We start from the raw sequence: 18,280 nt of genomic DNA on the forward strand, positions 1-18,280 counted from the left end.
ATTTCTGACGCATCCTCCACTCTTGCCCTACTAATCCCCCATCCCCTCTACGTCCAAACCCATTTCACCAGCATTCGAAAATATAATCACATGAAGATAACACTAATTAAATATATTACCTTTTTGTCGATTTTCGTGGTCGCCAACCGAGGCAACCATCCAAGTGCCGAGGTCAGTTCGGCGATTCCGGTGGAGCAGGGCGTTCGGTTAGCTGCAGCCTTGACGACCCGCGACTGTTGGTGTCCCGTCGCAGTCGACTCAGATTAGTCTCCCGCTGTGAATCTAGCGTACGACAGAGAGTTCCCCGACGACGGAAGTTCTCCCGGTCCAATTCTTCTTGGTTTTTGTTATATTTTTCTCGGGTCAACCGGAAGGGTGCCGACTACTACTCGACTAGTCCCTGGCCTACTTTGGCGGAAAGTTTCCCGGCGGTGATTCCTCTCCCGAACCCGTTACTCGCCTTTTATCACACCATTTCCGCTGTAAGGCAGCATTAATCAGCGCCACCAACTTGTTGACTGCGTTCCACGTGTTTACATCGCTTGTCATTCTGTAGGCGACATTATCCGGGTTGCTCCCGACAACTTTCTGCGTGTCGCTTCGTACCTCGGACATTCAAAGACCACACGCAACGGTCACGTTGCGTGTTCGAACCTATGAAAATACTTCGTGGCCCGACAGGAGCTGTGTCAGTAGAAAATTCACCTCTCCTTGCTATTGACCAAGGTCGACAGTTTTGGGATGAGCCGGTAGGACCACTTTCCTTTTTCTGTACTGTCCCATTGCTGTTGCCACCTCGCCATCGAATCGATTCTTACTATCTTCCTTCCGTTTCCGGTGTTTCTCCGATTGTAGCACTCAATATCCTCCGCCAGGGTTATTCAAATGAGGATTATCCTGGCGATAACTCATACTGCCTCCTACGAGATTGTTCAGTACGTAACTCGTACAGCCAACAGCCGGAAAGTTCTGTTCAGCTTTTCACGGCTCCGATTGGTTTTCAGCGCCGCACCCCAGGAAGCCCATATCGCAGTAGCGATGACGAAACAGATAGCATACGCCCCGTGCTGCTTCTCAGACCGCCGACGTTTGTCTTGATTCTAGCTATTGCGTTCGTAGCTTTCGCCAATTTTTCGCAGGCGTAGGCGTACGTGATTGTCACTATCATTCCCAATTGCTTCAGTGCACGCTTCGATTCCATCACGTGCCCTCCGACCTCGATGTGTATCCGTTGGACCGCTTTGCAATTGCGGACCACCAACACATCGATCTTATGGCGAGCTATCTGCAGCTTGATCCCGTTCATCCAGCTCTCAACCGCATTTATTGTCTCCGTCACCGACACCTACATTTCTACGAGTTTGTCTCCAATCACTATTAGTGGCATGTCGTCGGCGAAACCCACGATTTTTACTTTCCTGGGCAGCCGCAGCGTTAAGACTTCATCGTACATCCCGTTCCAAAGAGTTGGACGGAGAATGGATCCCCACTGAACGCCCGCTGTGACTGTGTATTAATTTCTGCTCTTCGTTCGTCTCGTACAACTCGTTAATGTCCTTATGGACATTGTTTCTCGGGTCCATAAGGTCCACTTCGCCGCAACTACTTATAAAAATATCTCATACAAACTTCAGGCACGTTGGTCCGGTAGCTAGACTTGTCCGATTTGCTTCAAATTTGGAGGAAGTACTCCTGGTGGGACTAGGAATCGACCCAAGAGTGGACCGATCGAGTTTTTAAAAATTCATTTTTTTTCTGGACAGTCTACTGAACAACTCCGACGAAAAAAATCATACACTAAGCGAAACTTGTGTCTGAGCGTAGTGAATGACTACGCTTCGTTGCAGAGTGGCGTAAGGATTTTCATGTCAAAGTGGGTCAAGCTGACCCTTTTTGACGTGAATGCATGCCTACCCTAAAACAAAGGTGGATTCATTTAAATTCAATAGCATAACCGACCATCTGGGCCATTAGCTATAATGATGGTACTATATGCTTTGCCTTTCAAAACAGTCCGCTGTATACCCGTATTTGTAAAAACAATTTTACCAACCCCTTTGCAAATTATAAATTTACCAATTTTCACTAGTAGAATTAACATGTCAAACAAGTTTCCGAATCTAGATCCTAAATTATGCTAATAAGCAACAAAAAACACCTTTTGATCACAAATCATAAAGTGGATGGTCATTTTTCAAACCATCACTAATTGGAATCCATAGCATTTCAAAAACAAACCAGATGGCAAACATCTGTTCTGCTTCTTCTAACAAGTCCTAATGAGCCCCGTGATGTTGCAGATAAATTTAAAATCAACTAGAACTGCCACCTAGAATGAAAAGGAATCCGAGACGATACAGGTAAAAACCGTGTGGTCTACCGTCCCGAAAACGAGATACAATGATAAGGAATATGCATACTGGTCCGGTTTCCAAGAAAGCCACATTGCTCTCAACCTGATATCACGATAGTTTCCGATACGCAGCATAAAGCCAAACCATCAAAACCATCGTGCATTCTAATCTCAAAAGCTGCTAAAATCCGAAAAAGTTGCCTTTTGTCATATCATCCCGTTTTTGTTTATGCATCACTTCACTTTATCTTCTCTGAATCAAAACTATCAGATACCCGCCAGGTAATTTATTGATCACTAATCACAGATGTGTTGATTAGTCCGTTTGCATTTTGGTTGGGACTAGATTTATATTTCAATTAATTGTAATTTGTTTTTCCTGTTGTTCTTTACTATTCAAAATGAATTAACCTTATACATTAGACATTCGTTCAAATCACCAAATTATGATAAAAATATTCAAACTCACCATCACGCCGTTGAAAGCAGGTAAAACCCGTTTCAGGGATGTGTCCCAAAATCGGATAGTCGACATCTGGTTCCCCCGGTAATGCTAAGCGAAGATTGTAGCCTAAGGACGAACCATCCCGTCGACTGTTAACGCTTTGAAAATAAAACAGAAAAATATAAGCTCACACTAACATAATATATTCAAGCGACTGTGTCAATGAATGTATCTCAGTGATGCGATGAAAAGAGATGTAATTAAATTTCCGGCCATCAAATCACGTACCTTGTAGTATCCCCGTTCAGTCTGCCGCCTGAGCTAGAAACGATTTGTGGCACATCGTTTCTCGTCTGATCCGCCACGATTGACGAGTAGTTCGACGAAGTCTTTCTAGTAGCAGCCGGGTACGGTGCCAACAACGACGACGACGGTAAAAACGATTTGAAATTTGTTACATCATTTTTCCCTAATGCTCCGCTTCCTTTATTGCGATTTCCGGCGCCGTCCTCGGAATACGAAATAGCATTGGGCCGATTGACAGCAGGGGTGGTGGGCGATAATAATGTTCCCACCGATGGGTTCCGTTGGAGGTGGCTGCCGTCGTAAACGGCCTCCATCATAAGCTCAAGATTGGTTCGGAGAATCTCCTCCGGGCTGCGGTGGCCGCTGTCGAAAACGATCGAGGAGTAAAATTTTGGTGGCAAGAATATTCGTGCCGGCTGTCGCGTGTCAAAACCACCATACCGCAACATTTCGAGGATGTCGTGGTTTAGCATCATGCTGTCTATCAGCCCGAATCCGGTTGTCTGACTGATTGTGGATAGTATCGTGGCTATAAAGTAACCTGAAATAGAGGAATATGACATTCGGATTTTTTATTTATTAGATCACAAAGTTATAGATACAATCTTTAAAAATATATTTATAGTAATAAGTGCCCTAACGTAGCTTGGAATTTTTCACCATTTGAATGACAAATGCAAAGTTCAAACGCATATATTAAACCTATCTCAACATTTTTTAAGTTTATCCCAGAATGGCTCAATCGATTTTTTTCTTGTTAATCTTTACGAGTGGCAATAAAATTTAATAATCAGCGTATGGTTCATTTTAGCCAGTTTACCTTTATGCCGTACCAAAACCTGTTTTTGCCATCAGTCGCTGTCTGCAAGCTTTAATTTTCCGGCTCGAAACAGAAGGTATCACCTCATTTGGTCTAATGTCCCGGATCTAATCCCCAAAGTTTAGCAGTGTAGCTGTTAACAGGATAATCATGTTCAACCGCTGCCTTCCTTGTCACTTCTGAATACCATACTGACCCCCCCCCCCCACCCCTCCCCGAATCCTAATTAAGTCTATTCTTGTTATGTGAGTATTCGTGATAAAGCTTTTAAAACGTAGCAGATCGATGCGATTTTCAACCAAATGTTGAATTCATGTGTCTGCATATATAGAAGTTTTCAATTGATGTTGCAAGAATTCGCTAGTTGAACCCGTTACTACTAATGATTACATCGCCCTCGGACATCGTACACAACGAATATTTTGTCCATGCATAAGAATAATTCACTTGAAACGGGGTAATGAGCGAAATTCAATGCTCCAGCTGCTTTCGTGTTCACTTTTGGGAAATCTTACCATTGTTATACCAGCAATAAGGGCAGTGATTTCAAAAACTAAATTGATTAGTTCTGTCTGCATTGAGTTTCTTTTATTGGTATCCAAATTTTATGCAATAGACAAACGGAAGAAGAAATACCTCGAATTATGCTGGCTCCGTTTGTGGACCCAGAGCAGAGTAGGTTCGCTCAAAACGGTCATTTTTGTAAGGATGTGAACATCAAAGCGAACTTAGTCTTACTCGTATCCAAAAATGAATTTAGCATAAGAGTTCGAATGCAGTGGTTCTTTAATTTTCTGTTCTGTTAAAGCTGCTCGCTATGTATGGTTCTAATTTCAGTTGGATGCAATCGGCACAGATACAGTTGAGGGATTCCATGAGAAAGTAGCCGACCATAAAATATTTAGGGTCGTGCGCCGGCGTCGATGATTTTTACACGCCGCCGATTTCAGGAAAAAAGGTCAGCGCACCGATCGCCTTTTTCGTGCTGCGCCGCCGATCATATTTAAACCCGCGCCGATTCCATATTTGACCTACATCATCGCTGTTGTGCTATCTTATGACAAGCGCCATTTACCAGAATTCGAGAAAAACGATTTTTTAAGTTTGATATTGAATATGCTGAAACTCATAAATGATATAAACAATTCAAAGAATACACTTGATGCTTCTATCCATTCTGTATTAATCTCTCAAATATTCCGAATATCGGTTGACTGTGTTGCGAGTTTTTATTATAAATGTAAACAAAAGTCGCACTCACACGTGTCATAGGTTTGTATTGATGCGTTTGTTGTAAGATAACACAACAGCGACATGTGTATTGAGTGAATGAATTTTAGTATAGATACTCTTTGTACAACAATAACACATTTGCAAAATAAAAATAAAAATCTGAACAACAAAATTCGAACACCATTTCTGATGTAAAATTGGGTGCTGAATCCAAAAATGAAGTCCAAAAAATTTACATTAGAGCAGTTTTCGACTTACATCAAAAAAATGAATTTCACCTTTAAAATAATAAGTACGTTCAGTAAAATCCAAATATCTTCGGTTATATTGCATCGATATGAAATAATATTATAATGAATTAAAGCAAAGACTGCATATCAAGAAGACTGGCAACTCTGTCCAGAATCTGGAGACAGTAACAGCAACGCCACTTGCGGGTTAAGATAATACTTCCCATAGCGATGCACACGCACATATATACTTTTACATTAAACTTCCTACATTCCTCCAATAGAGGTACTGCAACCTCTGTTGCTTCTCGTTTGTATGGGGAAGGAAGGAGATATCAGTCTTCTTAATATGTAGTCTTCGATTAAAGGTAATTGAATGCACTTTTGGTCGCGCGAATATTTTGTTTTTTTCCTCATTTTTAACGAAAACGATTTTGGACAAGATAAAGGAATCTTAAAAATTATATTTTTATCGGAAATTAAAGCCTGCTAATAACCGATTATTAGTTTAAATCGGATAAAAATTGTGAAAGTAATTAAATTTTTTGTGAAATGGGAAATTTTGAGTTTGTCTGGGTCAACTTATTGAACCGTCTCGATCCTAATTTATCTTGGTTTTTTCACAATATATGAGGCATTCTCTGTTAGAACTCTGTTAAACAAATAAAATGAAGAATTTTGAGAGAATTTAATCCGGGGTAATATTCCACCTCGTTTAGCTAAATGATGCTCGACTTCTGATAACAATAATTTCAGGCTCAATGAAGTTAAAAGTCATCGAATGATTGGTATACAATCCTGCGCACAATATTTACAAGTGTATTACATAAAATAATACTCTTATGATACAAAATTCGTTGTAAACTAAACACTCACACGTCATAAAATTCGTATTTTGAAACGCTAGCTGCTCAACTGTGTTTTGTACGATGTTAACCCTAGAACGTTGCACAGGGGTACAAATGTACCACATGCCTTCTTTGGAGCCGTGTGAAGACGAGAATTCAACCTGGGACCCACTTATCAACCTGGGACCCTAACCATAATTCAATTTAAAGTTCCTAGTAAGAGTAGGGAAAGGTGGTATAGCCAGTTTGCTTATAGACTTCGTGGAAGCAGGTGTCAAAGTTGGCGTGGGGTACATTTGTACCCCAGTGTACGGTTGCCGTTAGCGTTTCGTCAGGTTTCTGTCCGTGGAAATGTGACTCGTGACAATACCAGTTTAAATACTGGTTGTTTTACTACGTAAGTAACAATTAGTTCTAGAAAATCGTTTTTGATCATTTATTCAACTAATTTAATTTAATTTTGAAGTAGAAAAAAATCGTTCTCATTTTTGCTGATTTGTATTGTTGTGTTGTTTACTTTCTTATAGTTTTTCAAAACAATGGCTCGCAAGTATAATTTGCGCACAGTAACTGCTGTAACAGTAACGTTGAGTGTTACCAATGTGTTACTGGTTAGAAATAATTTTTTCGTTTCAATTTCTAGCCCATTTTCCAAAATCCGATTTTTAAAGTTTCATTCTTTCAAATAATTGCACTTATTCAAAATTATCGAAATTCGATTTTATACCGTTTCTAGGCCATTCTTTCAACTTTTCCAAATCGGTTGAAAATTCGCAAAGTTATAGTAATTTTTATGAAAATAGTCATAGCCGCGATTTTTTCACTTTTTTTGTTCAAGCCAATTTATGTATCATTGATTCAATAAATTCCGTACTTTCACTTACACAGCTGCAATTTTTGCATTTAAAAAACGAAGAAAATGAGGTACTAAACATTTCTTTTGTTTGCATTTTTACCTGCAAAAATTGCGATCAAAGCGTGGGGTACTTTTGTACCCCAGTGCAACGTTCTAGGGTGGAAAATGCAAGTGTAACGTTCTAGGTTTTAATACAAACTATACGAATCCGTAGATATGAAAAACTCTATTTGGATTGGTTTATCGTAGATGAGCCGGCAATTTGCTGAGATGTATTCTCCTCTGTATCTGTATCTTTGTATTGCGCAAGGATTGTTCATGGTGTAGCGTTTGATTTTAATACATGCACGTATGTTATGAGCACATAGCGTGGTTTATTTAATAGTTCCGTGATTGTATACTTAAGTAGCGTCTTTTGATCCGCATTCTCAGAGGTATGCAGTCATGTGGCCTTATCTCCATATTGTGATTTTTCATATATGCGGGAATCTTAATCCCTATGCTGTCACTTTCAACCACGCGTTTCAAGTTGCTCGGCAAAATGGATATGTCTGCCTGGTCTAACATGTTGAATGAGATCAGTGTTGCATTGCACATGTGATGATCCTGAAAATAGGCGACTTCCAAAAGCTCCATTTTCAAATTTGGTCGGTGTTAAGTCAGACGGGACTAAGTGACGATATATTGATTCGATTTCGAGAAAAACTAGTTTAAAGTTTGCATCGCAGCGTCCTTTACATTGACTGTGAACCAGGTCTTGTTATTTATCTCAGAGGAATATTTATTAAAATGAATTGAATGGCGCAAAACTGTTCATTCTTTCTGAAACTGCGTTAGCATCGATATTCTTAACGGTTGGCATTCCATAAATTAAAAGCGGAGTTCAACAAAAACTGCCATAAATATATTGAACGATGTCTAAAACATACCTTTATTTAAACTGGACAACCAATTTATCATTAATTTACTATAAAACACAATTAACTAATTGTTGAACTCTAGAACCACTAGGCATGTCCTAGCGTTCAACAATTATAAAACGTTGTTAATAAATGCTGTGGCGCTAATTATAGCCATATTATTTCAGATGCACAAGACACATTCTTTCGTGACGTTACAACGATTTGAGGAATCTTCATTCGACAAATATGTTATAGCTTTATCACATGATCACATACATCAATACTTATTACAGATTCAGACTGTAGATAAAATTTCACGAAAGATTTTATCGACATTAACTGAATATACTGGAAGAGGATTGTTTTATGACCGACAATGTAACGTGACGTTACAACGCGTCACAAATTAGAACTTTCAACGTATTTCAATAAAATTCAAAGCATAAAATTCTAGAATATTCAGTTTATTTTGATTGAATCTTTCGTGAAATTTTGTCTACTTTCCGAATCTGTAAAAAGTTTTGATGTAGGCGATCATTTGATAAAGTTTTAACATATTTGTCGAATGAAGATTCGTGAAATCGTTGTAAACGTCACGAAAGAATGTGTCACAACCACAATCAAAACAATCACGCTGCATTTAAACACATAGGAAAGCCACCAAATTATAACATAAATCAGAACATAAATTGCACAGCTTTTCTGAGAATAAGTAATCAATTCCTTCAAGTTATTAAGCTGATTGTTAACTACATCGATTAAATTTTTATCTGCCAAAAAAATCGGCTTGTGACAATGCATGGTTGGACAGGAAACCAATCATTAACCGTTGTTTACCTTTAGCGTGGTATCGTCCTGGGACCGATGTTTCGGAAACTTTTCTTCTAATATCCGATGTGATCCTTTCATGTGGAGTAGAGGTTCCATCCTGATAATTTATTTCCCGGGAATCCCGGGATTTTTGGCTTCCCAGGAACTGGGAATTTATATATTTTTAAGGTATAGTGTCCAAACATCACGCAAGTAATTGCTGAAGAATGTTCATGTTTTCATGCTAAAATCGGCAAATTCGCCGATTATTACCGCGACGCATTTCTTTACAGTAACTTTAGTGGTTTTGGATTTTTTAAAAATTCTTCTTTCTTATTTTAATAGATCTTCAATAAAAGTGTTCGCAAATAAAGATTAGTTACGGAAATTGGGCTGATTTCTTTAAATTTTCGATTAGTTTTAGTTTCAAAAAATTGGGATGGTTTGCAAATATATCGTGCTAACGCGAACGGTTTTTGAAGAAAATTGTTTAGGGAGTCTAGGAAAAATATTGCCAACTGTTCAGTAAAATTTTTAAAGGTAATTTTTCTCTGAATACATATATTTAATTTTTAAAAATTCTAACATCACCGTGTTTTTACAAAAAAAAAACACTTATAATCTAAATATAATTTGAGCGCATCCTGAGATACACCACTTTGAAAGGAAAAACTCGCATTTTCTCATACAAAAATCCATTTTTATTGGCCAAAATTGAGAAAATCTTCAAACAGCCATAAAAATCGACCCTAATCTGCTAGAAGCAAACTAAAAACGCAGTTTTCCATCATTTCTCGTCACTTCACAAACTATGTGTGAACTCAGAATACTCAATTTTGTTTTTTATTGTTGCGCACTTGCGATTTTATATGGGAAATAGCGATTTTTTGCTTCAAAACAGAGTATCTAAGGATAGGCTCAAATTATTTTGAGGTTATAAGTGTTGTAAAACGTCTGAAGAACACGATGACATTAGAATTTTCAAAACTAAAATATATGTATTGAAAGAAAAAATATGTAACTTTTAATATTTAACTGAAAAAATTGCATAGTTGGCAGCACTGCCGTTAAAAATTAATATTTTTTCTAGTAAATAGAACCGGAGATATGATCAAAAGAAAATCAAGAGTTTTGGCAATTTGTTAAAACGAAGAGTGCTCCTATGGCCCGACGAGTGGTTCAATTGACACAAAAAATTGGGTTTTTATATATTGGGCCTAGATGAACAATTCCTCCAAATTTGGTTCAAAACTGTGAAGGTCGATTACATGTGCCTTGATCACTTCGTGTGGAATGACTGATATTTCGTCCAATTCGTTATACTGGAATTGTAATCTCAATTTTGTTATATGAATTATACATACAATTTTGTATTCCGGGATATTAAAATTTGTATGAAAAATAGTACAGAAAGCCGTATCTGTCCAATTTCATGCACATCCAAACTCTTTTAATGTCGCTTTCAGGGATGTCGTATTTTTGAATTGCCTTTAGACCAAGAAATTCGGTTCCTGTAACAGGAAATCGATGGTAGACTTCACCCATCGCTGAGTAGTTCGTCCATTATCCGCTTTATTTTGATTTAATCTTAATTCGGAATTATGCTGATCCAACTGTGCCGGGAATGGATTCGATATATCACGTTTTTTTGACTTGATCGCACACTACCCTGGAGCAGCTGAATCATTTCATTCAAGGTAACCAAAGAAGTTGCTTTGAATTAAATTGATCCCATCCCATCGAAATGCTCTGCAACGAATTCCAATTTTGGACAGTAACTTCAGCAGCTGCGTTCAGGATATCGTCCCAATCGTATTCATGAGTACCAAAATTTAGGTTATCCGAGGTTGATCGAAGAACAATCACTCAAAATAAGTTTTTTTTTGACACTGCTCATTGCGGTAGCTTAACGGAGCCGTGGGTCTCTTAAATAATTACAATATAAAAATGTATAAAAACAAATGTTATTGAGTGTCCTTTGGATCTCGTCCACGCAACTTTTTATTGCGCGGGGAGACTTTCTTTCGCGGCGGGATAATATCTTGTGGGTCCATTGCGTTTTCATCGTTGATTCTGAAGCATTGTATGCTGATTTTACAGTTGTTATTATGGCTTGAACAGCTGCCACAAAATTGGAAACCGTTTGTGGTTCTGGTGATGTTATTGAAAACTGTGTTTCGGATTGGTTTGCCGAAGATGTGTGGGCAATTTGTTGTGATGCATTCTCCTCAACATTTTCCACACAAGGTGTTCCATGATGTACCGTCTGGTTGCAGTACTTGCACGTAGGAGTATGCCCTTCGTGGGTGCATAGCGTGGTTTGTTTGATGTTAGTTTCTTTATATTTGAATTCTATAGTCAAGTGGGAGGGAATAGGTCTTACGACCCGCATCCTCACCACAAGAACACCGTTGGGAATACCCGGAAAAAAGTTTCTCCAAGTATCAGGTGTGACTGATTCCACTTCTCCGAATTGAGACATGTATTTTGTAATTGATTCATGGGGCGTACGCGGTGACAAATCATGTAGCCTTACATCTATATAATTGTTTTCTATATATACTGGTATCTTCACACTCACTTTCAAACACGTGTTTTAGGTTGTTCTGTAAAGTGAATCGTTTTGCTTGGTCTAGCGTGTTGAATGATATCAATACCGCACCGCGCAAGTGATGATACTAAAGATATATGACATCCTTAAGCCTAAGCTTCATGTTCACCTTCAGAAAATGTTCCACCTCACGAAGACTCGGTCGCGTAGAACAAAATCTTAAGTCAACAACCGCTGTGTTGGGTCGAAGTAGTGCTTTTTCATCAAATTCACTCATGATACAATGTTTCCTTTGTTCTAGACACACTAACTGTCGTTCACTTTGCTCTTTGTTGCTCTAACTTGGCAGAGGAAAAAAGTAGATCGAACGGTTTCCTTTGGTTTTTTATTATTTCGATTATAGAGGTTTTAACCTTAAGGTCATTCGCCTCTTCGGGTTAGAAAAGTCTCTTATGAAAAATTTCTAACCCTATGTGCGGGGTCGGGACTCGAACCCAGGTTTTCCTTTGTTCTTAAGACAATGCACACAAGAAAAGAAGTACTGTATTGTGGTTCGTTTTGCGCTGGATCAGACAGCAGCAGAGTTTCGTGACCAGTGTCTTTGGTGGTTGTAAGTCGACTGACTCAAAATAAGTTGATATTGTATAAACGGAGTAACGAGTTATAAATTGATTCAATGCTGTGTAGTCGATATCTTTTGACAACTATTTCAGGACAGTTGTACATTTAGAGTGGGACATGGTTATCTGAAAAAAATAAAATTTTGATCCGAGTAACTTTTTGGGTCCCATTTAGCTCCCAGAACAACTCTGCAAATTTTTAGCTCGATCGGTGAAACTATATTTTCGCGCCCACTGTTAAAAGTTTACATGGGATTTCGACGGGGAAATTGTCTTTTGCAAATTAATTCTTCCAAGAGTCCCCCGCTACCTCCTAAAAGTAAGTAGATGTCTGATTTTTATAGGAAATTTGTCAAGGAAACAAAGTCTAGAAGACTGCAAAACGATCTGATATTTGTGGAAAAAGTTATTAAGCAAAAACCGATTGATGTCCTGAAGATTGATGAAAATTTCACTTTTCATAGCGTCACTGCTTTTGACGTTCTAATTATATACAAAATTTTTAACTTTCTCTTATTATGTACAAAAGAAGCCTCAATTTATCCCTCAAAACCTTCCAAGGTGGCCAAATAGTATAGATAAACGATTTAGACCATTAAGAGAGGATTAAAACAAAATTGCGTATAATTGGACAACCAACAGCAGTGGTGCTAGAAAAAATTAATATTTTATCAATCGTCAGAGCATCAATCGGTTTCTGCTTAATAACTTTTTTCTCAAGCGTCAGATCGTTTCGCGGTTTTCGGGACATTGTTTCTTTGCTAAATTTCTTATAAAAGCCACATAACGATTTATTTTTAGGAACTAGTAGGCGACTCCTGGAGGAATTATTTTGTGAAAGTTAATTTTCCCATACAAAATCCTATGCAAACTTTAAACAGTGGGCGCAAAAATATTGTTTCAGGGATAGAGCTTAAATTTTGCACAGTTGTTCTAGGACACAAATGGTACCTAAAAAGTTGCTCGGAGCTGGAATCTAAATTTTGTTCCACCATATTGTACATACAATCAACCATGCTTGAAAACTTTTATTTTCAAGAAAACTTCTGTATTCCCGGAACCTCCCGGGAAGTTTTTTTTATTTATTTCCCGAATCCCAGGAAGCTGTTAACTGTCGTGAAATGGAAGCTCTAATGTGGATAAAATGGAGGCATAGATTGAAATATTTATTTTCATTAGTTTTTAAAATCGAGTTATTTCTGGTAAATAAGTATTGTATAAATGTTCAATAAATAGTACATTTATATTTTATTCTGCGTATGATTAAAGATAGTTAATACAACTTCATTTAAAAGCCCAAAATAGAAAGCGGCACTCTACCCATAACGGCAAAAATAGGCACATTAAGTATTCTTGTTTCATTCCTAAGAAACATTATTGTGACAAAAGCAGCAATGAAATTGTGAAATATCCGTATTACAGCGAAACAAATAATGCAGTCGAGCGCCTCAATTTAAGTTCTACTATTTCAAGTTAATCGTTGAACTACATTTGACCAATGGTAAAGATGGCAATGGAAATAAGCTGTAAAAAGCCCCAACACCTAATTTTTTATCCAGAGATATCGACATTTACAACTAAACGTTCGACGACATTGAAACTAAATATGGTGGCGATGAGACAGAAAATATGTTGTCAATTTGTTTCAATGTCTTCAACTAAGCACCAATCATAAATTGTTCAAATGGTCATGACATCACGATCTACGCATCAAACCTGACAACCTTTTCGTTGATTCAAAATAAGTAAACCTACCTACTCGTATAATAAATAATCTATTTCACGATTCTGGCTACTGCTGACTGATGCCCTACGCCTAGACCTTGATGCTGGGAAGCCTGATATCACTGAAATCTGATGGTTGAAGTTAATATACTCAAGCTGAGAATATGAATGTGATAAAAGCCAAAAATAGCCTTCACTGACTATGCGCTGATGGTTTCGATTACACATTTGATACTATAGGCAAAGAGAATATAAAACGAGGCACGAAATGTGTTTTGATTAACATATTCTAGATCCAAACCAAGTTGATTATCAGTCGATTTCTGTCTATCTGAACGGCTGATTGAAACCTTTTTTCATAAAGCGCTACACGCTCTTATTTTGTTTTTTCCAGAAACGCCTAAAATAAATGATCTCGTTTAAATCTAACAAAAACATTTTCTCTTCAACCAACGAAACTGCTTTGCTGAGCTTCGGATAACAACATGAAATGGCCAATCAACAGATATTCAACCGCTTTAGAAATTTCGTTATATTTATGCTTATCGAACGACAAGCTATAAAAAGAAGCTTCAACATGATGCTGCGTGTCATAAAACGAATGAAAGTAAAAATTTGTTCCTTCAGTTCCATACAAACGACACAAGCAACGGTTTCTTCGTGGTTGCTACTGGTGCGTCTAATGGCGATGATGGTGGATTCAAGTGGGATGGTACTAAATAGTTGGAAATGCTCATTTTGTAGTGTTCAATACGATTTTTATTATGTTAAATGTTAAGCATTCATGTTTTGATATGCTCCTTCTGAGTGAATATTAACACGGGTTACGTTGGTCATCAAACTGTATGGTTCGTCAGAAGTTGTTAAATACACCCATAACATTTCTCTAGTGCAAAAAATGGTATACAGAGTTTCGTTCATATTCCGAATTAAAACCATGCATTGATTTTAAAGCACAAATCCCCGACTACAGACGGGGAACGTGCCATTTGATATATTCTGATTCCTGATTCCACTGCAACACACCAACACAACTTAGTCTAAAATGAAATAAACTTAATAGGTTTACAGAGTACAGGGTAGACGGCGCGCTTGCAAGAGCATTATTTTTTTTCTGAGCCATCGCTCAATAGGGTGAATCTTTTTTGCCTTTCTCATATAAAGAAAGGCTATGCAATCACTGTAAAAATCGACTTTTTAACCGAGGCCCGGAGGGCCGAGTGTCATACACCATTCGATTCAGTTCGTCGAGATCGGCAAATGTCTGTGTGTATGTATGTGTGTGTGTGTGTGTGTGTGTGTGTGTGTGTATGTGTGTGTGTGTGTGTATGTGTGTGTGTCATTTTAACTCACACAATTTTCTCAGAGATGGCTGAACCGATTTTCGCAAACTTAGTTTCATCTGAAAGGTATAACGCTCCCATAAGCTGCTATTGAATTTTTAGTTGATCCGACTTCCGGTTCCGGAGTTACGGGTTGAAGAGTGCGGTCACACAGCAAATTCCCATATAAACTGGTACCACCATGATGTTCAAATGATGTAAAACATATTAAAATTGATGTAACATTACTCTAGTTTGCGGGTCTGGATCACTAATGATCAATCAAAGCAGCTTTGACCACATTGGCCACCTATGACGGTTCATGACGCCCCCGGGGAACCCGCCAAGTTCCTAAGCTAATATCACACCCATTCCGCAACGAATTCTCTACCGATTTTTACAAACTTGATTTCAAATGAAAGATACAGTAATGCCATTGACTGCTGCTGAATTTCATTCGGTTCTGACTCTTTCTTCCGGAGTTACAGGGGTGTTAGTAAGGATACACTGGAATTTCCTACATAAATCGGTACAATCGTAATACCTCAGAGGCTAAAAACTATTGAAATGGTCACCAAATTACTTCTAATCGCAGATCTAGATCACTGATTGCCAATCAAACATTCTTTGAATATATTGTCCACTATCGACGATTCCGGAAGTCCGGAATTCCGGGCATATTCCACAATTAAAGTCAAATCGGTTCTTCGGTGATGACTGAACCGATTTTCTCAAACCAAGTCTCAAATGGAAGGCAAAATATGCAGTTGAGTATTGCGTAGCCGCCCCCCCCCCCCCCCCGTCTTGCCCTTACACCTCCCTCTTTCATCACTCCCCTCCCCTTGGACCACCCTCACGCCCGCATTTCCTTCATCCATTTCTGACGCATCCTCCACTCCCACTCTACTAACCCCCCATTCCCTACACGTTCAAACCCATTCCACCAACCTTTCCAAATTATAATCACATGACGATAACATTGAACTCATGCTTTTTAAGCTAATTAAATATTATTCTTTTGCCTTTCTCATATAGAAAGGTTATGCAATTGCTTCAAAAACCGATTTTCTAACCGAAGCCCGGAGGGCCGAGTCTCATATAACATTCGACTCAGTTCGCCGAGATCGCAAAATATCTGTGTGTATGTATGTGTGTATGTATATGTGTATGTATGTATGTATGTATGTATGTATGTATGTATGTATGTGTGTATGTATGTATGTATGTATGTATGTATGTATGTATGTATGTATGTATGTATGTATGTATGTATGTATGTATGTATGTATGTATGTATGTATGTATGTATGTATGTATGTATGTATGTATGTATGTATGTATGTATGTATGTATGTATGTATGTATGTATGTATGTATGTATGTATGTATGTATGTATGTATGTATGTATGTATGTATGTATGTATGTGTGTATGTGCGGATTTGTTAACAAAATGTCCACATCGGTTTCTTGGAGATGGCTGAACCGATTTTTACAAACTAAGATTCAAATGAAAGGTATAATATTCCCATAGGTTGCTATTGAATTTCATTTTCAACCGACATCTTGTTCCGAATTACGAGTTGAAGAGTATGGTTACAAAACAAAATTTGTTGATTTGTCCACATCGGTTTCTCGGAATTTTCTGAACCGATTTTGACAAACTTGATTTTAAATGAAAGGTCCATCAGCTGCTGTTGAATTTTGTGTGGATCCGAGTTCTGGTTCCTGAATTACAGGTGATACGTACGATCACGCAGCAAATCCCGATTCTAACGAATTCTGCGATGAATTGGCGAGGTGATTTTTTTTCCAAAATATAAACACAACTGTTGAATTTGTAGATCTAGGTCACCAACAGTCATTCAAAGTCTCTTTGGCCACACTGGCCACCATCGACGGATCCGGAAGCATCCAAATTCAGAATAACGGTTATATTGGTTTTTCTGGTAGGCGGGGGGGTGTAGTAGTGACTACTGAATTGATTAATGAGGTGATTTTTTAAGAATTTATTTTCTATGTTCACCGATTTTCCATACTAATTTCCTAATAAACTTTGAAATTTTTGGAGGGTCCGTAGACACAACCGATACGATGCTATGCTATGCTCAAATACTAAGCATAGCATAGCATAGCATAGCATAGCATATACGATTGCACAAATCGTGGGTGGCTGTATAATGATCAGCTAATATTTATCAAGATATCCACTAAACCGTGTCGCAAGAAAAAACATTCGGGATTAACACTTTTTCTTCATAGTAGAAAAGCATCACAGTGTACACCTGGCCACGTCCTTACAATCGTTGGGGAAGGGAAGGTACGTTAGTTTAACATCCACTTGCGAAAGTACAGGGAACCCATACCACTTTCATAGATGTTTCAGGAATAGGAGTTTGGGTTAGTAGGACAGGTTATTTATGAGGAGCTTATTCAACAACATTTCAGTGCAAAATGAATGTAACTTACCTTGTTTAGCCCGTATTTTCAGTAAGAAAATTATTTGGATAAAAAATATAAAATTGAAAAAATAACATAAAACAATTTCACCAATATGCAAAGTTGGAACTCAAAAAATCTAAATTTTTTTGAATTTTCTGAAGCACATACTTTTGAAAATATGTGTAAGAAATTTCATCCAGGTCGCAGCACAGTTAAATTACAGTTGTTTGCAGTGCGCTGGTTCTTCCACGAATGAAGCTAACACAAAACTTTAAACGCAATTTCCTCGGAATGAAGTTTTTTGAAAAGTACCATTGCGGTGAACGTGGTATTCCAAAAACTATTCATCCGAGTTTCATAAACTTTTTTTTTGAATTGTTTGTATTTACATTCTCGTTTACTTGCACGAAATTTCGATTATTTACAATAAATTTTTGATTAAAATTTTTAACACCACAAAACTCAATTTTTTGATCAACATGTTTTTTTTACAAAAAAAAAATTTCTATTGAGAAACCGATCCGTTCAAGTACACCACAATACATTTTTCTTCAATAGGATTTTTAGTTTTTGGATTTCTGTTGAGCGGTTCTACTTGGAGAGCGTTCACCACAAACCTCTGCCAAAAAACATCCTTCGGGGCATGGGCCATAACTCCGACAACCTTGAATATTTTTTTAATTCAACTTGTTTTTTTCTATCTTCGATAGCGCTACCAACGAACATTCTTTGGTTTTTGCCTTTCTCATATAAAGAAAGGCTATGCAATCACTGTAAAAATCGACTTTTTAACCGAGGCCCGGAGGGCCGAGTGTCAT

At 37.9% G+C, this 18,280-nt stretch overlaps 1 protein-coding gene across 1 annotated transcript in view; it reads right to left on the bottom strand.

The window, feature by feature from the left end:
- The window catches only part of LOC131691802 (uncharacterized), a 68,547-nt gene that overhangs the window by 18,519 nt on the left and 31,748 nt on the right, over positions 1-18,280 (bottom strand). The window contains exons 2-3 of the mRNA XM_058978453.1: positions 3,087-3,645; positions 2,823-2,956 (exon numbers count right to left, since the gene is read on the bottom strand). Of these exons, the coding sequence (XP_058834436.1) occupies positions 2,823-2,956; positions 3,087-3,645 (693 nt within the window). The remainder of the gene's footprint in view (positions 1-2,822; positions 2,957-3,086; positions 3,646-18,280) is intronic.

The sequence above is a fragment of the Topomyia yanbarensis genome, chromosome 3 (assembly GCF_030247195.1).
Source record: "Topomyia yanbarensis strain Yona2022 chromosome 3, ASM3024719v1, whole genome shotgun sequence".
Lineage (NCBI taxonomy): Eukaryota > Metazoa > Arthropoda > Insecta > Diptera > Culicidae > Topomyia > Topomyia yanbarensis.